The 26,249-nt window shown below is 41.9% G+C and overlaps 2 protein-coding genes across 3 annotated transcripts in view; one reads left to right on the top strand and one right to left on the bottom strand.

Annotated features, from left to right (window-relative positions):
* Nucleotides 1-1,085: 1,085 nt before the first annotated feature.
* Nucleotides 1,086-7,594, top strand: LOC146386729 (twist-related protein 2-like). Its single transcript, XM_084928000.1, has 2 exons — nucleotides 1,086-2,192; nucleotides 6,528-7,594. Exon 1 carries the CDS (start codon nucleotides 1,318-1,320, stop codon nucleotides 1,888-1,890), a length of 573 nt encoding a protein of 190 aa, XP_084784126.1. The 5' UTR covers nucleotides 1,086-1,317; the 3' UTR covers nucleotides 1,891-2,192; nucleotides 6,528-7,594.
* Nucleotides 7,595-7,700: 106 nt separating this feature from the next.
* The window catches only part of LOC146386728 (histone deacetylase 7-like), a 39,608-nt gene continuing 21,059 nt past the window's right edge, over nucleotides 7,701-26,249 (bottom strand). For both annotated transcript variants that reach the window (XM_084927982.1, XM_084927983.1), the window contains exons 8-25: nucleotides 25,753-25,851; nucleotides 25,133-25,286; nucleotides 23,615-23,841; nucleotides 23,196-23,402; nucleotides 22,481-22,679; nucleotides 22,200-22,333; nucleotides 21,989-22,109; nucleotides 21,840-21,889; nucleotides 20,807-20,914; nucleotides 20,545-20,600; nucleotides 19,350-19,437; nucleotides 18,405-18,524; nucleotides 15,858-15,955; nucleotides 12,932-13,050; nucleotides 11,669-11,802; nucleotides 11,491-11,575; nucleotides 9,929-10,076; nucleotides 7,701-9,831 (exon numbers count right to left, since the gene is read on the bottom strand). In XM_084927982.1, coding sequence (XP_084784108.1) covers nucleotides 9,813-9,831; nucleotides 9,929-10,076; nucleotides 11,491-11,575; nucleotides 11,669-11,802; nucleotides 12,932-13,050; nucleotides 15,858-15,955; nucleotides 18,405-18,524; nucleotides 19,350-19,437; nucleotides 20,545-20,600; nucleotides 20,807-20,914; nucleotides 21,840-21,889; nucleotides 21,989-22,109; nucleotides 22,200-22,333; nucleotides 22,481-22,679; nucleotides 23,196-23,402; nucleotides 23,615-23,841; nucleotides 25,133-25,286; nucleotides 25,753-25,851 — 2,166 coding nt within the window. In that variant the 3' untranslated portion in view covers nucleotides 7,701-9,812. The remainder of the gene's footprint in view (nucleotides 9,832-9,928; nucleotides 10,077-11,490; nucleotides 11,576-11,668; nucleotides 11,803-12,931; nucleotides 13,051-15,857; nucleotides 15,956-18,404; nucleotides 18,525-19,349; nucleotides 19,438-20,544; nucleotides 20,601-20,806; nucleotides 20,915-21,839; nucleotides 21,890-21,988; nucleotides 22,110-22,199; nucleotides 22,334-22,480; nucleotides 22,680-23,195; nucleotides 23,403-23,614; nucleotides 23,842-25,132; nucleotides 25,287-25,752; nucleotides 25,852-26,249) is intronic.

Raw genomic sequence — 26,249 nt, 5'->3', positions numbered from 1 at the left:
TTTGGCTGTTGTTGGGAAACTGACAGAGATTCAGAGGTAGACTTGCGCAAGATTTAGTGATGTGTCCAAATTGTAGGTTGCACACAGTGTACAACCTGTTGTCATTTTCTCACGCGGGGCCTACCTGCTGTGTCACGACTGCCAACGTGTGGAAAATGCATTTTAAGTGGCTGCAGACCCAGATGGGTTCGCGCTGTGGAGGAACATGTGTCGATCCCTGCCCCGAAGCCATGGATGGCACAATTAGGTGCTCCCTCACCTCTGCAGACTGAGGTCGCTGGGCCACTCAGGTCAGGGGGTTATTTAGGGTCCTGGCAGTCCTCCCTTCCCAACCTGACAACTGATGTCGGCAGCGATATTAATAAGCTGCGCTTATTTGTTCAGAACTTTTCCATCGATGTGTCACATTTGGAGGGAAAAGGAAGTTTGCAGAGGCTGGTATGCAGATTTTAACTCGCTGGCTGACAAAAAACATCTTTCTGAAAAATACCGCTGTACCTTTTGGCCTGTCATGGCAATGGGCGTGATTTATAAACATAAATTCCACATCATAAAGTACATTATTATACCGATAAATTCTCTGCGGTTCTCTAATCCATTTGTTTTTTTAGCGAGCGTCTCATTGTCAGGATAATAAAGAACATGACCGACACATGCTTAGGTGAACTCGCTCACGTTTGAGTTTTAAAGGGAAAAAAAGAGTTAAGCTTAAAGCGCCACTATAATCATAAAAGTATTAAAGCGTTAAAGCTTACACGTGGTGACTGTCAGAGATGCAAGGTTTGTGTAGACACGAGGATGCAGGCGCTCTAACGGTCCAGCCCAAATCTGGAACCCATAAAGCCTCAGACATCTCTGCAACATTAGACACAGCACTTCTTATTGGCTAAGCGAACCACTTACCCCCTTTTCTCTATCACCCGCCCAGCTAATGCACACTTCCTGCTTTCCTGCCTGTTTCATACCCGGCCACACCCTCTGGAAAACATTTGAGCCAATAAGAGCTGCCCGCAGGCTCCGGGTTGGCGTTTGGGTATAAAAGAGGCGGAGGTGGACCTGCCTGTCAGATGGTTTGTTGTTGTTCTGTCTGGCAGGTTGAGAGGGGAATGTGAAAGTGAGAATTTTAACAAGGTAACCAGGAAACAGGACGACAAGGCGTCCAATCCGATGGAGCTTCAGCAGTCGTGACTTACACAAGCTTGTCAAGCTGAGGGTTTTTTTTGTTTTCTTTTTTGAAGCTGTAAGCTCAAGCGATAAAGAACCGCACGAAATCCAGTTTTTGTGTTGGCGGTTGGAAGGTTATTAGTGGACAGGAGAATGAGAGAAGAGGTGTCCTGCACCAACTCCCCTGAAGGAGGACTGGGGGCCAGCGAGGAAGAGCTGGAGAGAGGATCAAAAAAGACCCTTCAACCAGGAAATCGAAAACGCTCCCCTTATCCCAAAAAGGACAGCCTCAGTCAGGCAGAGGAGAGCAGCACAGGCAGCTCCAGCAGCCTGCTACCGTCTGGGCCAAAGAGGATGAAGAAAAGCCCCTCAGCGGTCGTGTCATTGGCCCCGACGACTTTGGGCCCCAGGCCCGAGGCCCCCTTCGAGGAGCTCCACTCTCAGCGCGTCATCGCCAACGTGCGGGAGCGTCAGCGCACTCAATCCCTGAACGACGCTTTTGCCTCTCTGCGCAAGATCATTCCCACGCTACCTTCGGACAAGCTGAGCAAGATCCAGATCCTGAAGCTGGCCTCACGCTACATCGACTTCCTCTACCAGGTGCTGCAGAGTGATGAGATGGACGCCAAGCTGGCCAGCTGCAACTACCTGGCCCATGAAAGACTCAGCTACGCCTTCTCCGTCTGGAGGATGGAGGGGGCCTGGGCTATGTCTGCCAGCCACTAGGACCCCACTGAACTTCTCTTGTACACCCTCTCGTGTCCACATCTTCCCTCCCTCCCCAGCTCTGTCCATGTCTGCACTCATTTCCTGACCTTTAAGCCTCCTTCTCCCCTCATGGTCTAACCTTCTCATAAACCTCTGCAGTCCTTTCTCGTCTCACTCCACCTCCATAGTTGAACACGCTTTAAGTTACTGAAATCTCCAAAACCTAACCCCGTTCCCCTCCACTCTTTCTACCTCTTTCTCCCTTATCTGTCCCACAGTTTTTTCCCAGGGCTATGATTCGCTCCACTGCAGCCCTTCAGGTATGGATGAAATATGCACACACACACACACACACACACACACACACACACACACACACACACACACACACACACACACACACACACACACACACACACACACATTCGTGCAGAGAATAGTGTCGAACATATATGTATACACACACATGTGTACAGGCAGTTTGTGGCTCAACATTTAGACTAAGATTTCAGTGTAAGTGTGCTTTCTTCAATCGAAAAACACAAACTCGATGAAAACAAAATGAATAAAAATGGTTTGTTAATTTGATCAAAGAAGGAATAAACGATGTGGACATGATCTAAATTTTGAGAATGCAATGCACGCCATACAAAGGTGACGAAAACACTTCTTTTGGAGTTTTATTATCTGAGAATTTAACACTTTTGCTTTATATAGTAAATGCAATCAGGAAGACAGGAATTGAATAAACGGCTTTTAATATGTGAATCAAAATGTTACAGTGCAAATGTGAAGAGCTAAAATGTGTGTATGTTAAAACACGACAGAAAACTTATTTTCCTTCATGTGAAAAAATACAGTAGGACCAAAAGCGAAGAAAACTTTGCTTTACTTGTTTTAAATCGTAATTTCTATCAAAACATAGAAAAATGAATTCAAGAGCATGCATTAAAAATGTCTGACAAAATAAACTGCAGTGTTATTTTTCATGTAACTGTGATATCAGTCTTTAATTTCAGTGTGCATGTGTTTTCTTTAAACCTCAAATCTTAACTTAATTTTTATTAGCTAATCATCAAAACAACTTACCAGTTAGTATTTTTTCTTTGTTTGTTTCATTTTTAATTCATAATTTAAAAAGAGTAATACACTGTCAGTTATGATCTGTTGTTTTGTGTATAAATATTTGTCACACACACAAGAAATTCAAATTTTAAATGGATCAGAAACTTTGGAGTGGGACTGTTAAAAAAACACATTAATTTAATAATAGACAAAATGTAAATTTAAAATAATGTAAAGTACAAAAGTATGTAAAGGTAAAGTTATACAAAAGGGAAATTAGATAAAAGGAAACAAAATTCTAAATTTAAAAATAGTTTAATTGATTAAAAATTTATTTTCTATTTTCTTCTTCTAACACATTCAGTCACAAACAAAAATGTCTGCCCACCTCTTTATAATTTTTTTCTCTTTTCAGTGTAGTTGTCATTAACCACCCTCCATGCATTTTCAAAATTACCATAAAAACACTTTCCAGCAGATAAGGTGAGGACGATTAGTGCACAGACTTAAATAAAACACAATCAGGGGTAGAGCGTTAATTTCAAAGAAAGAGGTCCTTTGAGCATCCTGGTTGCTTCGCTTTATAAACCAAAAATCAGCTAAAAGTACATAATCATCATCATCAACACTCCAGTGTTTGACATTCCTCTGATGAATGTAAGACAAATGTTTTCCTCTGCAGTCTCCAGGGCTTTTTTAAAAAAGACAAAAAAAACCCCTCAAAAACATTTTAAACAGACACCAGATTCCCGCACAGGTACAGCAAGGGGGTGGGGGAGAGTGGGGGGGGGGGGGGGGGGGGGAGTGGAGGCACATCACTCTCTCTCTCTTTCTCTCTCTCTCCCTTGCAGCCTTGCCCTCTCTCCTCAGGATCTTATATCGTGCAATCAGGCCTCGCTGGGGCCCAGACAAGCAGGAACCTTTAGATTGGAAACAGTTGTGAGGTATTAGGAAGGTGTGTCTACCGGGGTTAGGGTCAGCCGCACGGGCCTGTGTATGTCAGCACATGTTTGTGTGTGCTTGCTGTGTCTGTGTGGTTGTAGTGAGCTTTAATTAGCTGTGCAGGAGTGTGCGTGTGTGTGTGTGTGTTTGTGTGCAAACATGTGCATATAAGTAAACAGGAATACATTTGCAGATGTTGTTTCAGTGATTTTTATCTCTTCCATCTTCTGGTTTCAGTTTGGTCAGACTTAGTTATATTTCTTCAAAAAAAAAAAAGGCCATGAAGGTCTTTGACAACATCAAAGGATTTATTTAAAAAAAAAAAGATAGGCGGGTGAAGACATTGTGAGGAGCAAAGGCCGAGCAGAGATTAATCTGGGTTTCAATGCAACATGCTTTTCTAGCAGCTAGATCGCAGGTCAAGGTGAACACACGCACTGCAAACAGGCACAGACACAGTTCTCTGATCAGGCCTTTAAATGATTACAAACATATGCAGCATTCATCCCGAATCACAAATGATACTACAGGTACTGCTGCACATGGGCTTCATACAACCCGTGCTTATATACATATATATTACACTGTCCAGACACACACATGCAGCCGCTGCTATGTGCACACCGCAGGTGTTCCACTCTGAGCTAACTCACCAGACATCGTGGAGTGGAGCGGGGGGTTGGGGAGGGCTCCAATCAGCGGAAAGCCAAGGCCCCTGCTCGTGGACACGACTGTCCTTGAACGCATCGTTGTAGTTATTACCTACCACTTTGACTGCTCTGCCTGTTATCATCAGCTCTGCAGGGGCCGCCACAGAAAGTGCTGCAAACTCAAGGCCTGCGCCTGCACGACCAAAACATGCAATTTTAGGAAAGAGCTGAGGTTAGAAAGGGTCAGGACACTTCAAAGGCGGAGCGTGCACGTATGCGTGCACGGGTCCTAAAACAGTCTGTGTGTGTGTGTTGATGAGGCCATGTGTACTTGTTTTACTTGGTGTTGGACAAAATAACCCAAACAACTGACATCACATGACGTGCTTGTAATGTTCCCTTGTTTAAGGCTGTTTATGGTGTGGTATCAGATATCAGTGAATAATTGTTACATCCTTTATTTAAAGATGTTGAACAACATCAGTGCCTCTTCTTTAAGAATGACCAGTGTACAAAAATGGTTTATAGAGTTGGAGAGTAGACAGACAGTTAATACATAAACAGATAGTACATATGTAATTTATACATTATTCAGAAATTCAAAATTCCATACACGTACATTTAAGGCTTTAAAATATTCTAGAGGACTGCATAGTGTTCCTGCTTTTTTTCCTACCTCAGATTTTTTCAAAGAAATCACATAGTTGTTTATTTATTTATTTGTTCAATTGATGAGTATATTGCAACAAAAGCAAAAAAAAAAAAAGCAAAGAAATAAAAAAACAAAAAGTTTATAAAATGCACTGCTTTTGGTGTAAAAGAACATTTTATATTTTATTTGGAAGCCCGCAGCATGTACACACGAATATGAATCGACGCAGACATTTTTGTGCATTTTCATGAGCACGATTTTGAAGATGTGTGGGTGTCTGGCTCAGCGTGAGATGTTCAGAATGAAGCGATTGTTCAGTCTGAGTTGGAACAAACAAGACTCTCCCCTCTGTTTATGCTATAATCACAATGCCTGTCACTGCTTTCCTGTGCCGGAACCCCTGGCTTTGCTGCATCTGTGCACATATGTGTGTGTGCGTATGTGTGTGTGGTGTTTTACAATTTGGACTGACCAGCTGTTGGACGCTCTTCTGCACATATTAAATATCTGGCTTTCGCTGCTGGCTGATCTGGGACCAGATGTAAAGTCCTCTGCGGCTCATCTGCGTTTTTAAAAGCCTCATCCAGAAGTAGTGGCTTCTGAGAGTCATCTTTATTTTTAGAGATCCAAACTAAGAGCTGAGAAAGGCAAAGAACCACATAACACAAGCCCAGAGTGTATCAGAATCTGCACGCTTACACAATATAACGAAACAGAAATCGTTCAATCATTTAAAAACATTAATAAGGACCGACCCCCACACGAAAACCTTTACATGTGCTTTCTTTAACAAATAAACTTGGCTTGAATCCAGTGCAGGTGTACCAATAAAAACTATTTTCCAGAGACGTAATTAACGAACATAAATTAATCAAATACAAAAAAAGTGTGCATTTAAATACTGACCGGGCTTGAAAATGTGAGGCAGGGTGTTTAATGGCTTTCCAGCACAAAAGAGGTGGCCCCACGCTCTGTGACTTGAAAAACAAAGCACCTTTTGGATGGGAATATGCACGCGGCATGCTTTCGGGGTACGATCAAAGTCATGTGACCCTAGCCCTAACAAACACATACATCCGGCTTCCGCTCGCAAGACTTCTCGTGGTATCGCGGAAGGGCACGCTATAATTAGGGAAAGCTGAAAATGATCCAGATGAAATGTTTGCCTGTTAAAACGAGAAGCTGAAGAGCTGTAGGGATTTTTCCGTTTTGCACTAAACAGAAGTTTTTGCTTGTCTGCGCTCACATGTTGTATCCTCAACACATTCACCCGGTCTTTAAGTTGTGTGAAATGCTATAAAATGCCCATAATGCTAACTTGCCTTTTATGTTTCTTCTCCCTGCAGAAAACTGACAAATGGAAACTTCACTACACTTGAAGAAATTGGTTCCTGCCTTGACAAATATCTCCACTTTAAAAAAAACCAAACAAAACAAAACAAAAAAAAAGGAAAAGAAAACTTTCTCTTTCTCTGGACAAGTCTGGCCTCCGTGCGGTCGCCCGGTCTTCACCGAGTGTTCCCGAAACTCTGGTGAAGATCCCTCGACGGTCCGACGAAGAGCTGAACACTTTGAACGATGAAACTGAAATGAACTTTTTAAAAAAATAAAAAATAAACAAAGATCAACGAACAGCTGGCCTGCGGTGACAATGAAACAAAATGGCTGCTGGTTCGAGTGCCTTCGGTTACACGGCGATAACCACCACGGCGAGATCCACCCAACTCTTCACAGTGGATGACTCACTGCCAGACAGACATTAAGATGACTAATGATAATGGCACAGTGATGGTTAGAGGGCGGTCACAGCCAATGAATGTTTACAGCTAAAATGCTAATAAGCTAATCGCTCTGGCTCTGAAGACCCCGTCTTGAGGGAAGAGGAAGAGCACGAGGAATTTGGCGCAGATCTTCGACTTTGTAATAACTGGATCGCTTTCTGTGTATTTTGTGGGTTTTAGAGTGTATGTGAATCGGTATACGCACACTGTATTACTTTAAACTCTGCTTATCCTTTGCTCTCGCCTTTAATGGAAAAAAAAAGGAAAAAGTCTTGATACCACCACTGATCCCAATTCAGCCCCCTCTGTTTTTCATTTTACTCTTTTCTAGTAGAAAGCTGCATTTTGTATTGCAAGAAAATCTCATTTAAGTAGTTTTTTTCTTTGTTTGTTTTAATTCCAGCAGCTTTAAAATATCTTTGCAAGCTTATTTTCATTGAAAAAAACGCAAAAATAAAACAGCGGAAATTTTCGTATAAAATGTGCCAAAGTGGCGACAAAGTGATTTGAGCCTCAGCAGATTCATTTGTAACCATGCGGTTTAAAAGTGTTGCTTTTGTACTGCTTTGAATTTGCTTATGATCATCTCTCTTGTGTGATATCCTGTGGAAATAAATTTTTTTTCCTCATGGCTGTACATAAGTACAATATTGTATTATTGAAGGAGAATGGAGAATGCTGGGAAAAGAAAATGACCAAACAAAGAGAAAAAAAAAGTGAAATAGGAAAAAGAAACAACTGATCTTTCTTAAAATGTACATAATTTACCTTTATTAGGTTTTTTTTGGGTGAAAATAGTAGAAAAAGGCAAAAGTAAGACAACAAAACCAATGTCGCTATGTACACTGTACAGAAAAAAAATCAAGACAGTCAGTTATAAAGAAAACTGGACTTGACCTAAAGTAAAAATTCCAGTTTGTTAAGGCTACCTTTACACAGGTTGGTCAGAACGATCCTTCGACTGATAATTTGGTCTCCGAGTATGCACAGGGTTCATTATTTGGGCTCAAATAAAAAAATAGATCATTTACACTGATTAAGACACGTGATATGTCAGGTTGCTGTCGTGAACGTTCTTAAAAAACAAACAACGACTGAAAGCTACACTCCTCCGTCAGGATGTCCTACAGGATGTCTTTCGTTTTTCACATTCTCGTAACATCAACAAATGTCGGAAAGGCCGTGAGTTACATACAGAGTGCAACGTAAAATACAAACAAACTAAAAATAAAAAACAAACAATCAGACATACTGTATTAGCACCATCACAATCATGTTAGACATGCAAAGAGCACTTCAAAGACACAGAATCTGAATATATAAATAGGAGTCATGTCGAATTGATTTGCGTATATAAATGTCCTGCGTTTTTTTTTTTCCTTTTTTTTTGGTGCTTTTCGACTGTTTGGATTGTGAAAAGAAACATTCGCAAAGTCTTCAAAGTCTTTGAAGTTCTTCAGGCCATGCCAGTCCAGGGACAACACATTGTTCTCATAAGCTTTGGTTGTACTTAACCTGTGTCCAATTGCACTGTGTGGATATATCTCAGTATTGCTTCATCCTAACTAAACCACTAACACGCCATTGTTTGGTCCGGGGAGCGTAACATCTCCGAGGATGACAGTAAATAGACTGGCGCTACGTAGGGGATGAACAGAAGACAGATCAGATTTTAAAAAATAATAATAATAATAATAGAAAAAAAACATGTAACAAATACAGCAGGAATGCTCATCCACAGGTAGAAACATCAAAGTTCAGATTTTGAGACCCGAGTCGCTCTGACCCTCGTTTCCGAGGGCGAGATAAGTGCACTTTGTGTGAGTGAGTGTTTGGATGCGAGTCTCATCCAAAATGTTAAAAACTGATGTGCATTGTCACTTGTACAATCATTACTGAGTGGTTACACTGCATTGAGGCATCATGGGTGATTCTGTCTTATCTGACAGGCTTATTATCCCCCCTTCCCCCGAATATCAATACCACAGCGACTGGAGGTATCAGCTCTTCATCGTGACTAATGCTACCAACACTAACTACAGCATATCTACATATTTAAGATGCACTTCAGAGGAGCGATACAAATAACTGCAGCAATCCGAGGTCTTGCTACACGCGCTCGCCCTGGTTACGCCAAGAAAGAAATGATGAAAACGCTGAAAAAAAATATGTATGTCAGACCTCATTGTAGCTTCACTCATGATTCTTAAAAAACAATGTCATCCCCCCCCAAAAAAGTGTTCCTCCGGTCAGATGAACTGATGATGAGAACAAACGTGCAGTGCAGGATGATCAGAAAAACCCGCTCGATCGCGGTCGCACGCAGACGAATGACATCGCGGCCGAGGGACACGTCTGCGCTCCATCACTCGCACGTACTTTTGGGGACGACTCCTTCTTCTCAAACTGAGTGGCTTCGATAAGCTGAGGCGACCTTTGACCCTTCCTTCTAACAGTCTTGGGGCTCTTGCTCAGAGTCGTGCTGGAGTCATTTTAATTCAGTCTGCAAATGTGCAGAGATGTGTTTTTCTCTCAAGATGTATATGCTACATGACGTTGTTGCAAAACCCTTCATTAATCTGCACCTGGGTGTCTCCTTTAGCTTTAGCTCTCATTGCAGCGAGGGATGAGAGTGAGAACGCGGCCCGGATGATTGGCGGTCGTCGGTGTGTGTGTGTGTGTTTGGATCAGATGGGTCAGAATTCAGCCAGTAGTAATACAGGTGGAGTTTTTGTGAGGTGACATCTGCTTCCAGTGACGATCCAAAGCGCTGCTTTGCGTGTTTGTGTGCGTGTGTGTGGAGTGTGTAGAGGCTCGAGTCTTTCTTCAGGGAGAATCACCTTTTCTCCATCATTTCTCAGACGGTTTCCTTGATGACAAAGAGAAAGATAAGGGTTTAACGTGCATAAAGTACAACATTATGGCAGTGCTAAAGCAGAAGATATGAAACACAGAGCTGCCCCTACCTGTCAGATGCGAGAGACCCCATCGACAGAGAGGCGATGGCGCTGACAGCCTCGCTGTCCGAGTCTCGTCTCAGTCTTCGTCTCTGCGCCTGCAAGTAGGACATATCCACTGTGGAGGCCGAATCCTTCAAACTCTGCCAGTACTCACCTGCGGGAAGCGAAGAATGGAAAAAAGATGGAGAGGAGGGAGGAAAACAGGAGAGAGAAAAGATTAATGGCCGCATTCATTGGTATTTCAGAGCTGTTTTCATCCTGAATTGTTCCTTGAGGGAAGGCGTCTCCATTATTAAAGAGCACTGCACGGTGTTTGATCCGCTAGTTGTAGCCGTTTGATCTGAATGTAAGCAATGACTGTGACATAAACAGCCCGTGGTCTAAATATCCATGTTGATAATTTCACGAATGTAAACTCAAATTCAATCTGTTCTCTCAGGGCCTCGAGTCCCGTGTCACACAGCGAAAGGAAAAAAAATCAGAGTTTGCAAATGTGCTCATCTCTGAGCGTGTGTGTTCTGGCTGCGAATGCAACTCACATATATTTCACCCCGGGCCTGAATTATGGGCTTAACATTCTTGTGGCTATTCAAATATTTTTAATTAATCTAATTTGGTTGGGATAACATTTGTGTGCAATCAGAAGGGGATGTTGCGAAGGTCGTGTGCCAGAGAAGTGTTTGAAGATAATTGGAGCCAGGGCGGCTGTGTGTGTGCGTATGTGTGTGTGTCTGTCTGTCTGTGTGTGGGACGGCTGGAGGGAGAGATGGGGAGACAGGGATGTAAAGGAGGAGAGGTGGTCGGACAGTAGGGGTGATGTGAGAAGACTTAGTGAAGGGAAAAAATAGACATGTTTTATTTTAGCTTGACGAAAACGTTTTTAATCGAGCCGAAAAATATTTCGATGAAATTCCTTTCAAATAAAAATGCTAAATTGCTCTACAGTCATTAGAATTAGTAACGTTGATGTAATTTCACTCTTCCTCCTCTGTTGCTCATCTTGAAGTGTTTCTTTTTATTATGAATGGAAGATCCGCGGAGAGAGGATGCTGTAGCCGCACGGTGTGAATTTTGGGCCAATATTAAAACAATCTGACTTGACTTGAAATCCTTTCATGTATAAGGAAGTGAACATAGTGGTATAATTATTAATTTTGCAAGCAAGCCCTTTCTTTGATCTCATTTTCAAATAAAAGCACATATTTCAGCCCAAGGACCATTACAGCAACTTTCTTGAGAAACAATTCTGGAAGCGAGCACATCCAGTGAGTGCTAGCCATCTCTTCCACTTCCACAAGATAATGATGGACATTTGTTTTTGATTTACTATTTCTTTTGACAGTTTAAAGGTGTTTATCACTCAAATAGCTTATGGCCAACCTTAGAGAGTAAGATACTAAAGACAACTGAGGCAAACAGTGGAGAATGAAGTTAAAAAAACAGCAACAAAATCTTTCAAACTAATGAAACGAAGATTATTTTTTTAGATCGATATTTTCCACAAGTTTCACAAGACTGCTCAGTGTCATGTTGGTGATGGTTTTTGATGCTGCATGTTGTATTCTCACCATGAATCTGGATGACTTTCTGCAGAGAAAGCACCGCATTTTCACAGGGCTTCTGGTCCAACACCGACTGGGACAGAGGCTCCACCTGTGGCACATGTGGTCAGAGGTTAGAGAGGGAAACATGCTGTAGGTATCTGTGAAAAGACATATGTTCTGTATGCGCAAAAACACATCCAACCTCCATGCCCAGCAAGGCGCTCACACAGGCTTCGGAAGCATCGCAGATAGCTTTGAGGTCATGCCCACCCTCCAGAGCCATGACCACCTTACCGCCGGCCAGTGACATCAGTTGACGGGTCAGGAAGCCAAAACCTGGTGGAGAACAAAGCATGCACAAAATCGAATACACAAAGGTTAAGCCAGAAATGAATTGTATGGGATTATATCAGTGCTGTGGAAAGTTAGCCACACTTTGCACACCAGACTCTGACAAATTACTGAGAATAATTTCACAACATCATGTTGACTGGTGACACCATTTATTATTATGCAGGGGTCTGAAGCCTAAAAAATGAAGCCTATGCTGAAGCACTAAAAACTGCAGTTCCACTAATGTCCACTTGAGGCTGCCTGCAAAACGCGTCAATCCCTATAGACTCTCATATTAAAATAATTGCAGCAGAAATAAATATATATGAGTATACAGCCTGCTACAAAAAAGGGTTTGGTCTATACAGCTCATTTCCATCTATATGAAAGTTTTACAGATTGTTTTAGGACTGGTTAAACTACATTTTTTGAAGTGTAAAATTAATATAATTGGAGATGCAGCTATTGTAACAGCTGCCTGCTTCACCTCCACTAACTGGACTGCACATGTAGACAGTGGTTACATGTGGAGCATTTTAACTATTTTAACAACTGCGCTAACAACTGAAGAAGATCCCAAGAAGTCTGGGTCCAAGTCATAGTTAGTTTCTAGTAATTGATTCACATATTAGCACCGGATAGCGGCTATTTACAGGTTTAGCTTGCTAACAGAGCAGATGATCTGGCTCGAGAAACTACTCAAAAAAGAATTGTCCATAATACTAAAATCTTCAAAATGGGGCTTAACAAACCAAAGAATGACATCACAGTGCCTATTTGCATTTTTATATACAGTCTATTATGGTGATAAGTTTTAGTTAAACATAAAGACTGGCTCATATAAAGAAACAGGTTCTACAAACAAACTTTAACTTCTCTACAAAGCTGCACTCTGAAAACTGCGTTACATATCAGTGATAATATCTGACATCAGCACTAAGTCTGCACAGCATATGAGTGTTTATCTGTTTGACAACAGTCTGTGAAGGATAGCCAACCTTTGTAACTGTAATAATAAGAAATCTAACAAATGCAGGACATGCAAATATTTATTATAACTCATAGAAAAATATGGCTCATAAGAGCACGTTGATCAGGAAGTGTGCTGAATGAGAGGCTGGGTGAACCTTACACTTGGCTGTAACCTTGTATCCTCCGAGCGATGATGGATGTCCTTCGACAGCATCAAAGCCAGCTGACACGAGGACGACATCAGGGGAAAACTCGTGAGCGATGGGCATCACCACAGCTCTGAGGACCACAAAAGGAAACGCAATGGCGTAAAGCAAACACTGCGTGTTATGTTCTATTCATCAAGCAGTGTGGCCAGGCAGAAATTAGACAGCACATTTAAGAAGTAATTTTTTTTTCAACAGGTGTTCATGATTTGAGAGAAAATGAGAACTGAGGGGTGGGTGAGTAGAACATAATGTGTGATCAAATTAACATCAGAGCAGGCTGTAACAGATTAATTATTGTAATGAAGAGAGTTTGAAAAAAAAAAAAGAGTTGAAGTGACTGATTTCACAAAGAGCATTCATATACTGCACAACTTTTATCTGGACTGTTAACTGCAAACACTTACTTAATTGTAAGTGATTGCAAATAGCTCCCCTATTTGAAAATCATGAAAAGAGAAATTATCAAAGGCAGTGCTCCAAGTGCTTCATCTCTGTTCTTGATCCACTCTTGGTAAGCAGCCAACCGTGGAAGGTGGGGCACCTCCCAGGTGTGAATGTGTGCAACTGTTTAAATGTGAAGCCGTTAAAAAAGAAGAACGAGTGCTCTGCATACCTTACTTGGCTATCTATCTATCTATATAGATATGGGTCTACAAGTGGGACACAGTTAAAAGTTTTTCTCTGCATGTTACAAACAGGTAAAGGGAGACCCATGACATATATAGGCTGAGGTGTCCACAGACTGTAATCTCCACTCATGGGAGCCCAGTTTTCTTGCTTCTTTGCTCTCCTTCTTACTTCCTCTTGTCTCTAGCTGCCAGTTTTTTAGCAAGAGCACACGGCCCACGCCGCGTTTGATTCTTTCTCACTCTCCCCCACCCCACCCCACCCCACCCCCTCTCAGCGGCAGTTCAAAGACGTTTGTGTGCGTCTGGTTCCTATTAGGAGCTCGTCCCTCTTCTCACGTCACTGACAGCCAGCCATCTGGGATCCATTGGGCCTAATTACGCCGCCTTTGGATTCCCTAACAATGTACCCCCCACTTCTTCTCCTCTCTTCTGCTCTATTCTCCTCTCCTCCACAGTTCATCATTGGTCAGTAGCCACTTGGAAATACACAGGAAATGTATTTACATGCACATACACACTATGTACACATCGCAATACCTGCATATGCATGCTCTTCCTTTGAAACTGCAAGTTTGATTCGTGGTGTGCTACTGGTGATTCGGCCGAGCTTAAATTCTGACCGTTTTAGTAATCCTCCACACAAATACGAAATGCATCATCACGCTTAATCTCAAAGCAGCTGAGCTCTCTCTTGATTGTACTAGAGTCCCAGCACCACTCCCGACCACAATATTCCTTCGATACACACCCAAAAACAGAGACACACATCATCAGTAACCGCACTCTGGCTAGTTTTCTGTTCCATCCCGAGGAGAAACACAGAGAGTCTGGAACACCCTGTCATCTAAATCAAATTGAATTACAGAGCTGGCACGAGGTTAGGTAGACTTAATTGCATAAACACAAATTCATGATGCATTAAATTTTGTCTGTAAAGCATGCTACGCATTTATTCGCACTGGTTAATTCACAGAATGGTGGCAAAGTTCACAGAAAAATTATTCAAACTTAATATAAGTTGTTCTTTGTTTCTAACCCCAAACCCAACCAATTATAACTGAGGAATTCTGGTCTCTCTGTGGTGACATATGATAAAGGTTGCCCCGGACACGGCTACACGGTATGTGCCTCCAACTGCCACGGACCACCACGACACTCCTGCGCTACAGAGCTATGATTTGATATTAGCTTTTATGTGTAACACACAATACAGTACAGTACTATACTGCGGTTTACTAAGGAAGTTTTACACATGAAAAAGCTTGCCATTTCCCCAAACTGGATAAAAAATACCAAAACCAGACGGCTGCTCAGGAAAGGACCAGTTGTTTCTTAATTAGTATCCAGGGCTCCAGTAAACACTGGACTTAGTGTTTCTGAGGATGCCTATTGGCTGTATGGATTTTACCAGAATGGGTTAGCTCATTAGCATCTTTCCGTTGACGAGGGGCCCACCCACTGTGTCTGGTGCATGCAGCACCATGTAGAGAGCTTAATCATCTGGTGGCGAGCCAGTGTTGCTGACAGAAACATTCTGAGTTCATTACGTGTGTTTGAGAGTGTGGTGCAGAATCAAAGCATATTCATTCAGGAAAAATAGCTTGAATGAAACAAAAAGTGCTGCAAGACCAAAGGTGTGTCTGGGTAACACGCCTACGTAGGCCTCTGGAATTAGTTCAAAAATGATAAAAAAAAAAAAAAAAAAATCATTATTGTTTAGCCCTTCCCATAAAAGTGTACTGACACTGGGTAGCAGCTGGCTCATAGTCAACATGTGTATTCGTGGTACTGTGATTTGAACAGAATGTGCTTTACCTGGGAGTGATCAGCTTGCGTATTAGAGATGTGTGTGGAGGATGCTAAATGACTAAAGTGCTTTCATAAGCGAGCTGAGCTGCATGCACAGCTGTTGTGTTGACTGTTGAAGGTTGATAGGCGCACTGACATGACGAAGGAGGAGATAAGTGTACCTTGGATTCAAAACTGAATATTCGGCAAGCAATTACGTGCTGCTTGCTGAGCTTCAAGCCAGAATGAGAGCGCAACAAGCGAGAAACACTGCTGGCAACACAATGTGTGACACTAACCGTAAGAGAAGTCAGACGTAAATATAATGTTCTAGGGTGGTGAACACCTATCTCAAGTTTTGAGGTCTATGCTACCTTCATTTTAATTTTGGCAAGTATCTCAAACACCAGTATAGACCTTTAAATGCTTCATTACTACAGTATTATAAGAACTTCTTTACCTGAATGCAGCCAGGTATTCAGCATCGCCCATTGGAGGGTTCAGTCCTCCAGTCCATCCTACATTGACATTGAAGCCCTCACCTGGACCTGCACCCACCTGGATGAAGACAAACACAGAGGGGGGAGAGAGGGGGGTGCGTGTGTCAGAGAGAAAGAGTTTCCGTCAATGTCGAGAAAGTTAATGAGTCCCAGTGAAAGTTGAGAAACTGTGTGACGTTGACAGATTTGTGTCAAATGTTCACAAAATCAGCACCGCTGTTGCAAAACTTTTGCATTGCAGCAACCGAGGCGAAGTGGCTGCATCTCTTTAAGGCAGCACCAGGGAGTGATTATGATTCCTAAATGAAAGACGGATGGCTGTTAATTCAACACCCCTGTCCCTCCATTTTGATTTTGATACAATTTGTCAAATGGCCTTATAAATCACCCGGAGCCACAACAGAGTTACACCCGTTTACGGTTCCCAAGATTTAGGCTTACAGCTATACTGGGAAGTACTTTTCATTTGGCAACTGTTGCATGTTATATAAAAAAAAAACAAAACAACAACTACAAATAAGAGTCACATACCGTATGTTGCATACTGTTTTATGTACTGAAAAGCTATGTAATTGAAATGACTGCATAATGTGCTTTTTTATATGGATGTTTAGAGAGTTTCATGTGTATGACATGTCAAATGAAAAGACATGACATCCTGCGCTATACTGCTCATTTTACATGTTGTAAATATTTTAGTGATTTTTTTCAAGCTGTATTGGACTTGGCGTGTACTTGAAATTGCCAAGCAGAATACACAAAGTCGAGTGGATCTCCTGTCAGTTTGACCTCAAATATTTTGGGGCAGAAAGTGAACTGAGTCTCGGGTCTTTGGAAAGAAGGTTTAAGGATTCCTGCCTCTCTCTTTGTAGTCCTGCTAGCAGCCATTTAGCTGCTCTCTAGGCCTTTCACCATCAGTCAATGTGTCAGTTTGAAGAGAGATTGAGGCGGTTGATTGACACGCACTTGGCAAAGATGTGTGGTAATTTTCTTTGTGTGTGCGTACGTGTGTGTGTGTGCATGGGTGTGAGAGGATGCTTGAAAGAGAAAAGAATGCTGATGAGCATCGCAGAGCGTCTGTCTCCATTCTTCTCTCAGTGGACGGGATGTTCACAGGGCAAACGAAAAACACATGAGGCCTCCTGTCCTCTGCCAACTGGTAATGTACCCGCATGCACGCGCGCACGTGCTCGTGGACACACACACACACACACACACACACACACACACACACACACACACACACACACACGCAACTCCTTCTACAGCTCCAAGTTTCTTGCACTCCCCTCTGTCCTCTTTCTCTCTTTCATGTTTCAAGAATTGCTGGACTGGATTAGGCCTGTGCTGGTTTCTGTGAGGTACTCGGCACTCTATGTTATGCCTATGACATCACACCCCCTACCCCATGGTGCGTTATATACCTACACGGGGGACAGCGAGACTCCAGAGGTTTACCGCACTGTTCACCAGAGGTTGAGAGGCCACTTAAGGCAAAGCCACATCCAAGCCAAAAAAGCATTTTATGCCGCGTCCCCTCCTCGTGGGATTTTATGAGAAAACACTGACTATTTTATCCGCATTGTTGTTGGGGGAGATGGGAGAATATATGAGGGAATGCGAGTGACTGAGCGGGCGATGAATGCCAGCGTGGGTTCGGGTCAGTACATCTGCCTGAGGGCTGTCATCACACTTGGTTTCTGGTAAGACCACAGGCAGAATTCATAGGCATCTCAATATCCTGTATGCAAACATAGGCATGCAAAACCGTGCACATCCTCCTGGGAAGCTTCAACATCCAAAGACCTGAAGATGCTTAAATACATTCGAAACTGGAAGCAAACCACTCACAAACACAATGAGATGAGCACATGGTGAATTCAAAAGACATCTGGGGTATCCATAATAGGTTGTCATGACGATGCCAGACTGACAGTTAACAAAAGTGAACCGTAACCTTCGTTGCTCAAATTATAGCGTCATGAATCCAGTTGTATTAGTAATGTAATGTAATGTAATTGTAATGTAATCGACTCTGACTGGTCTTATATTTGACTCTCACATCCATACACTGCTAGAGAACAGATCTATAGTGCAGACTGCAATCGTGAAAAGTCAGTCACAACCAAACTGATTTTGCAGTTGGAAGTTTATATTATGCAGATAATTCCTTGACTGAATGGCCAATAATTCTTCCTGTTTTAGCACGTAAATGTTAAACATAAGCGTTTGAGATCCCTAATATCCTAAAGGAATCACATAATTACCAAACATTTCTGTGCCAGCATATCTGTCTTCACGATGTCTTTGATTATATTGTTATAAACTATCTCAGGGAGCCAAGTTAGTAATGAGAAATAGCCACATGAATGTCCACAATCAAAAAGAAGAACCTGTGGTCTTGTTAGGCTAATGTGTTCACTGTCGTCAATCAGAAAGCTGATACCGGGATTATAAGCAAAAGCAGAAAAGCACAGCATGGCTGTGAAGGAGTGTTTTGTACTTACCTCGCTGGGGTGTCCACTACCAGGAAAAAAGTTGCCATCGTCATAGCGATGTAGAGAGATGTACAGCACACTTGGGTCGCTGTAGAAGGCTTCCTGGGTGCCGTTGCCATGGTGTACATCCTGGAGAGTGATTATATGATTAGTTATGAAGCTGCCAAGGACTCGCGCTGTTATTTCACACAGAATTTTAACCTTGGCAAATTCAAAACAATTTAAATCCTTGTATGTTTTATATTGAGCAGTGCATTTTTTTTAAGTCAAAAGCATGTGTTAAACATATGACCCCTAACGCAGGAAGAAAAATCTGTAAAGCATTCATGCTTTTTCCTGTCAACAGGAGACGCATTTTAATCGTATTTAATAAATCAGGTATTAGTCAGTGCTGATGCAGTAACTAACAATGACAGAGCGCATGCAAGATCTTATACACACATGATGAACAGAGGTGACCATGTGATAGTGGATCAATATCTGCAGATGTGAACTGTATAATGGGTGGAATAAAAAAATAATTAAATGTAGAAGTAGTGTATAACTTGGAGATGGAGATGTGCGGAGATCAGGTCCACATCCTCCTATATCTCTTATTAATAAAGGTTTTTTGGACACACATTGTTATGGTATAGCTATATTGTCAAATAACTGGCAGTTATATGACAAGATATATAACTGTCGTGTTATGCAAAAGATTGGTCTTTAAGACAAAGTCTAATATTTTACATTTTTTGAGTGAAGACCTCAACCCTGGTGTGAGAGCGTTCAGCTCACACATGGCTACCAGAGATAACAGTGTCTAATTCAATTAAGTGATAAATAGCAGTGCTACTGCATCTGGGACCTTGTTTGTACCTACAACACATTTGTGTGCCTTTGCATCTGTGTTTTTGTGTGTTTATTCCTGTCCATGTGGAGACCAGTGATGCTGGTCATCCGGTGGGTCCTCACCCAGTCCACAATGAGGATCTTGCTGACGCTGAGTTTCTGCTGGAGCTGCTTGGCAGCGATGGCCACAGAGTTGAAGAAACAGAAGCCCCTGTGGACAAACAGACAGGAAGAGTGGCAGCCACATGTCTTTATCACGACATCTTCACTAAATTAATATCACAGAACCACCATATGGACCTTAGGAACCTCTAAGGAAAGGCTCCAGTTATCATATGGTGGCTATTTAGTCCAGGTTGCGACAGTCACAGCGCTGACTCCAGCGTGAAAGTCACAGAGGGATGATCCTGCCACGTTAATGTTTACAGCAAATATTTGAGAAATGAGGACGAGTTGTTTTGTCTGCTGACAAACAAAAAACGTTATGCTGAGTAGAAAATCTCACACTCTTGAGAAATGCAGAACCCACAAATTCTCTGACAAATAGACAACCAAGGTTATCAAAAAAACCCCAAAAAGAACAACCCACTCCTCATTCCAAATGATAGTGCAGCGAGAGCAGCGGGCAGGACGTGTGAGACAATTTTAGAGAAATGAACTCACAACTCGGTGCAGCCGATCCCTAAACACTCACTATCCACTATAAAGGTATGCAAAAAAAAAAAAAGTGTTGATGTAGGAAAAACAATAGAGGAATGTTGGAAGTGGCAGCGTCAGCATGGGTCGTAAAGTGTGACTGTCTCCGTGAACGGTATATATTATAAGCTGTCTAAACTTTGCTCATCAAGAAAAGTCATTATCATCCCATAAATAACCAGTGACAAGCAATGCTGAGCACACACACACACACAGATACAGACACACACACATAGAGTCCCAGCTGAATGTGGTTACTTGGCTAATGCCTCTAATCAAAGACTGACACAAATTCATGCACGCAAGTATGCACATCCACACAAAGACCCACATTTACTGTGCACGCACATGTACACTGCTCTTCTGAGGTGCTTTGCTTTGTGCCTTGAAAGCTTAAAAGAAACTGAGTGGAGGAGGAAGTTTGCCTCGGGCGTCGAGCAGGTAACACACAGCACAGACTCAGACACACATACATTAAGGTAGAGAGAGCCGGGCACTCTGTCTCTCTCTCTCTTGCTCAGAAGTATAGCTGGTTTGCAATAAATCCTTTGAAACACTTTGCAGGCCTGCTGGCTCCTGGTATGTGTCCGTGTGTGTGTGTGTGGTGTGTGTGTGTACTTACAGAGGGGAGGAATGGGTTGCATGGTGTCCAGGGGGCCTCACAACTGCAAAGCCATTCTGTAAAAAAGGGCAGAAAAACCTTCAACACTTTGCTGCTTTTATAACGCCAGATCTCCACACGTGAAAAAGGTTCACGTCTTTATGTCGTTATAACCAATAGTGGGTGCTTTGCCAAGGTTTGCAGCACATTATGGTGATAGACTGCAGTTTTGAAATTCTTGACAAAGCCCATGGCATCGAGGTATTTGGTTATAAAGACACACCTTCAGCTCTCTTTGTGCCACCTTCAGTGCCAGGTCTGTGACACATCCTGCAGCAATGCGGGAGGCTGCTGATGTGTGATGTTCGTTCCAGACTGTATCAATATCCACCTGACAGAAAAACGACGGGAGATGCTTGCAGTCAGTTTAAAAGTCAGCTACAGATTTTAATCTGTTATTAGATTTTGCTCATCTGCTAAAAATAACCTTAAACGTCTGTGTGCATTATGCCAACCATTGTTTAGAGACTTTTCTTTGTACATCGACTCTTTCTTTGTTGTTTCTGCTCTAAGTTATTGGTGGCATGATGCTATACTGCTGGGGAACAATGAAATCAGAGGAATTTCTTTTATCACAGACTTTGCCATCTTGTTCCAATCACCCCTCTTCATCAGAGCAGCCAAGGGCCGGAAATCCAGGCAGATCAGTTCTCTTATCAACTGACACCCAGCCCCCTTCAGCTTTTCGTCTTCTCCTCTCCTCTCCTCTCCTCTCCTCTCCTCTCCTCTCCTCTCCTCTCCTCTCCTCTCCTCTCCTCTCCTCTCCTCTCCTCTCCTAACAACAGTTCTTATAGCATTATAATCAATGTTCACATGTCATTCTCCGCTTTGTTCCTTTTCCCATAGTGCATTGTTCCATTTAATCTGTTCTGCTCTCCTACCATTGGTTTTCTCTTAAATTTGACTTTTCTCTATCCTGATACTCTGTTTCCCTCACATCCAGCCACTTGAAAGTCTTTTTTATGCAGTCTTTATGTTATCTTTTCCCCTCTCCTTTTCCTTTTTCTCACATCTCTATTGTAGATGAATATACCATGAGCAATAATGATGTATGCAATGTCCTACATTTGTATAATTTAGATTTTAAAGTAGCCAAAAACAATAGCAATTGCAATTTGTAGTCTTCTTAGCTTGACTGTGTAATGAGGCATAACCACCCATGCAGCTTTTGTTGCTCAGCACTGCAATTAGATAAGCGAAAAGATTCCAAAATGACTTGTTTAATTTGTGTGCTTAGGTGTGTGTGTAACACCTACCCCAACCCCTCCACATGGTAACATCAAAAAAACATGTTGAGACAGGATTCCTGCAGGGGATAATGTATAACACGAACATATTGTTATCATTATTACTATTACAATTGCGCTATAGTCATTGTGTTCTTCACATTTGTTATTGGTCTTACCAGCGAGTTTGCGGCTGTCCAGCTTGAGGCGGTTGAGCGGGTTGGTGCCAAATAAAAGTACGTGTTTTTCTGAATGGACTGACTGCAGCTCTTCTAGGGTTGCTTTTCTACTGCGGATGCGCTAGAAATAAAAGTATACAGATATATACATTTAGACTGCATGCTATGGTCATGGGGTATGCATCTGTAGGATAATGTGTGTGCACCATACCTCACACTGACTCCTTAGGCCCCTTTCATGCAGTCTAGACCAGATGCTCTGGATCCTTCCTGCATGCTCAGCGTGACGGCTGTTGTCCCCACAAATACACTGGTGCTTCTGCATCTGACCATCATATGCTAAACCTAGATGCACACACATGGAAACACATCATTTGACCATATTGTCCCTCTTCAATAATGTTGTAATACCATCGTCATATCTTGTAATCAAATTACATCCTCAGGTAGTTGGAATGCTTCTTTTAATGTTGCTGATCAACTGTCACTCACCTGTGGTGAAGCGCAGCTGGGTGTCTGTAGCAGGGTTGGATAATGACATGGAAGGTATGGTGGTGGGTTGATGTGAAGCAGGAGGCAGGGAGGTGGAGGCGGGGGAGGACCGGGACCGACTGACAGGCTGGTGAGGCCAAATTAAGGATGGCACACCCATCGGATCTATCTGCAGACTTGGTCTAAGGATCACCTGCCTCTGCAAGAACAGCGGGTGAAAAAAAGAACAGACAATAGACAAGAATATGTAAGGATTTATCAGCAGCTGCACATAGTAAAGACTCCCTGCAGGAAACCTGTCACATACACAATATGCTAAACTCAAATAAGAGACTTATTATTTGGTGTGTTTATTTCTCCTTCTCTAAAACAGACTGTTGATAAAGAAAAGTGAGCTCTTCCAAGAATACTGAAGTGATACTGTAAATCAAAGTCTTCTGCTTGTATTAGCAAGGCAACAGTGCCTCCTGATGGCAAAAAAGACGCTCCATTCGAAAGAATTCATTTATGTTACGAATGCAAGATAATGGTAATCATAATACTGTCTCCTAATCTGCTAACTAATACTCAATCATGAGTGGACCAGAAAGGGGCACTCATGATAAGATATGTTACTGATTAAGGTCATTAGAAGAGATTCACTGATTCATGCGCCAGTAGGCAATAAAAAAATAAGAATAATTTCTATGTGTGCACATGTAAGAGTGACTTTTACCTGATTGTAAGAGTAGGAGGGCTCGATCAAGCTCTCCCGGGAGGAGGTAGTAGACTCTGTGTCGTACACAGAGTCTGTGCTGGCGTTGCTCTGTCTCCGCCGATAGTCATCCTCACAAATTGATCCGGGCTCTGAGCCGCACATAGAACCTGTCCCCGAACCTGATCCCGATCCAGTCTCCTCTAGGTCCATGTCCTCCGATGGGATCTGTGTCAGAGGAAGCCTATTATCTATCTTTTTTCCCAGCTCACTTAAGCTAGAACTTTTACAGTTTTCAATTCTTAAAATAAGGACTCTCTTTAAGACATATTTCAGTAAGACTGATCATGAAAAAGGATATCCAAGCAGGTGCACACAGTGGTCATTAGTCAATCTGTTAGTACTAGATTATACTTCTTAAGAAATGAGCCTCCTTTCACCTTGCTCAGGTGTGAATTCTGCTTGAATCTCTCCACCCCACTCCTGTGGTACTGCTGGTTCAGCGAGTGCTGGATGTGCGGGTGATGGCTGGTTTGCAGAGATAACTGTGAGTGGCTGTAGGGTGGCGGTTCTGAACGTGTTCGTTCCAAAGGTTTGTGACCTTCTCTTCTGGACAGAGAAGACAGGTGAGGGTGCTGCTGCAGAGAGATGGTGCTCAAACCAGGAACTGTGGAGAAGAGAAGAAACGTAATGTTTTAGAAGAGGTGAAAAACAAGAAGGCAGGAAAAAAAAATCCAATCTAAATCGATTCTTGTTATTGGACTCAACTGTAGAAGGATGAAATATTCCACAGCTGTATTTCATATTAAAAACACTCAAAAAGAAAAATATTGAGAGCCATGCATTGCTTGCATGTAGAGCAGCACTTACAGTAGAGAGCGCCCTCGTGCCATTTTGAAAAATGATGCAACAGAAACACAGCACAACGCAGACAAGGTATCGATCTTCTCTCGATAGAGTCTTAGAGACCTCTCACAAACACACCTTTTTAAATGCAGTCATTTGAACTTGTTTTAGCATCAGTAGAGCGAGTCAGGATGGATCTGATGCAAGTCAGCGTCCATTCATAACTAAAGCTATGTGTACTTAGAATGGCAGACATTTATTTATATTCTTTTACTCAGATTTTTAGAGCTGTGCGCCTACACTACCCTACTTTATATATCTTATTCTTTGAGCCCGACTTCCTCTTCCATTATCAGTCATGAATGAACGGAGTCGGCGCCTTATTTCAGCATTAGCATATGAAATAGCTCTTTTTAAAAACAAAAAACAAAAAACCAAACAAACCTTGGGTTAAGATAACAATAAAGAAGAAGCACAATTTCTCACAGGGTGAAACTGAGAGATTCACTACAGGAATAGAAGAAAAGGAAATGCTTATTTGTTGGGCTCAGTTCAGAAATCATGGATAAAAGAAAAACTATGGAAAGAGGTAATTAAATCTCTGTGCTTAGAGCAAAAGATCCTGTCAGAGGTTGAAATTAATTAATTAATAAAGAGTTTGACTATAAACAATGTGAAAAAGTGTGAAGTGCAGACTGTTATGTAGTTCTTTATAGAGCCCTCACTTTCCAGTTTTAATAACACAATCAATCAATATATATATATTTAGCAAATGTCATTCTAAATTTGTTAACAAGACTTACTGTGGTTGTTTTGTTAAATTCCACTCATCTCTGTTTCCAAGTTCACCATATTCAGGCTTAACTGGACTCGTTTATGTGTTACGTCGTCATTATTTCATATTTTTACTGACTGCTATTTTTTAAAAAAGTAAAATGCACTGCTGTTGTATTGTATCTAGAATTCATATGTACATACATTTACTTACATTATATAAATAAAACAAACATAAAGTCTGTGAACAACCATCCCACTGACTTGCCATTGAGTAAGCAATGCAAAGGAAGTGTGTTCAATATGCACATTGAGGTATAACAGGAATACCAACTCACGAGAGACAAGCTGGGGGCGCAGAAGCCTGGTGTGTGGATCCAGTATGAACACAGGCTGTAGCCGCTGAGAAAGAGCTGGACTGCTTTCTTCCAGAGGCAAGTAAACCTGATGGAGACCAGATACTGCCAATGGCCTTGCTTCTCGCAAGTCAGCCTGGGGAAAGAGAAGAGAATGAAAGACGAGAGGAGATGACAGGAAATTCTAAAGCAATCACTAGTAATTTAATTTAATTTAATTTCCCTCTTATGGTAGTCTAAAAATGAGAAAAGCTGAGTATTAATGGATAGTTTAGGGGTTTGACAGCCTGTCACAGTGCATAGATGGACTGCTGAACTGTGTTATTGTAGTCAAAAAGGTGGTAAATTACCAAGAGAGACTCACAAAATATAGAAGCCGCACACAGTTCAAGAAGGAAGTGAAACCACAAGTTTCTATAAGTGTTCATGTGTGCAGGCACTATTTCAGAAACGATATCGCACTTGAATACAAATAGATCAACAGTATGAATGTTTATCTATGCAAGCTGTGTCCTTTAAAGTGGTGCTAGTTTCAGGAACAGGAGCAGCACAACCTCAATATTGTATGCATTGATTCTGGAGGAAATCCTAGCATTGCTCACCTGTGCAGGAAGTCCAGCAGTGATGTTGGGGATCGCAGGGGGATTGGAAGGCACGGTGAATCGAGCTAAATTACCATCCTTCAGCAACAGCCTCTGTGACTGAATGAGGAAGGTTATTTTCGTTACATTTTTAACATATTATTGATCTCTAAATATATCTATTCATCTAAACCTGAACCTGATTGTAGTAAAAGTGTTAAATACAGTACTATATATACAGTACTATCAAAACTAACAAGTCAAGGTTAAATATGTTCAACATAGTGAAAAGAAAACTGCACAAATTTATTTTGACATCGGCTATTCGGCTTTAGATGGAGCACCGAAAAGATCAGAATTAAGCATTTCAGTACTTCAAGTGTATATTTTTCTACTTCTCAGAACAGAGAGAAGTTGGATGTACTGTTTAAATTAATGCATAATGAAAAGTTTAAAAGAACCTTGTGTATGGTTAAATAGTTCACTGAGGATTCACTGTGCATTCATTATATGCTAAG

This window comes from Perissodus microlepis, chromosome 5 (assembly GCF_051167445.1).
Source record: "Perissodus microlepis isolate ML-2025 ecotype Zambia chromosome 5, ASM5116744v1, whole genome shotgun sequence".
Classification (NCBI taxonomy): Eukaryota; Metazoa; Chordata; class Actinopteri; order Cichliformes; family Cichlidae; genus Perissodus; species Perissodus microlepis.
This window is presented reverse-complemented; position numbering and strand designations above follow the sequence as displayed.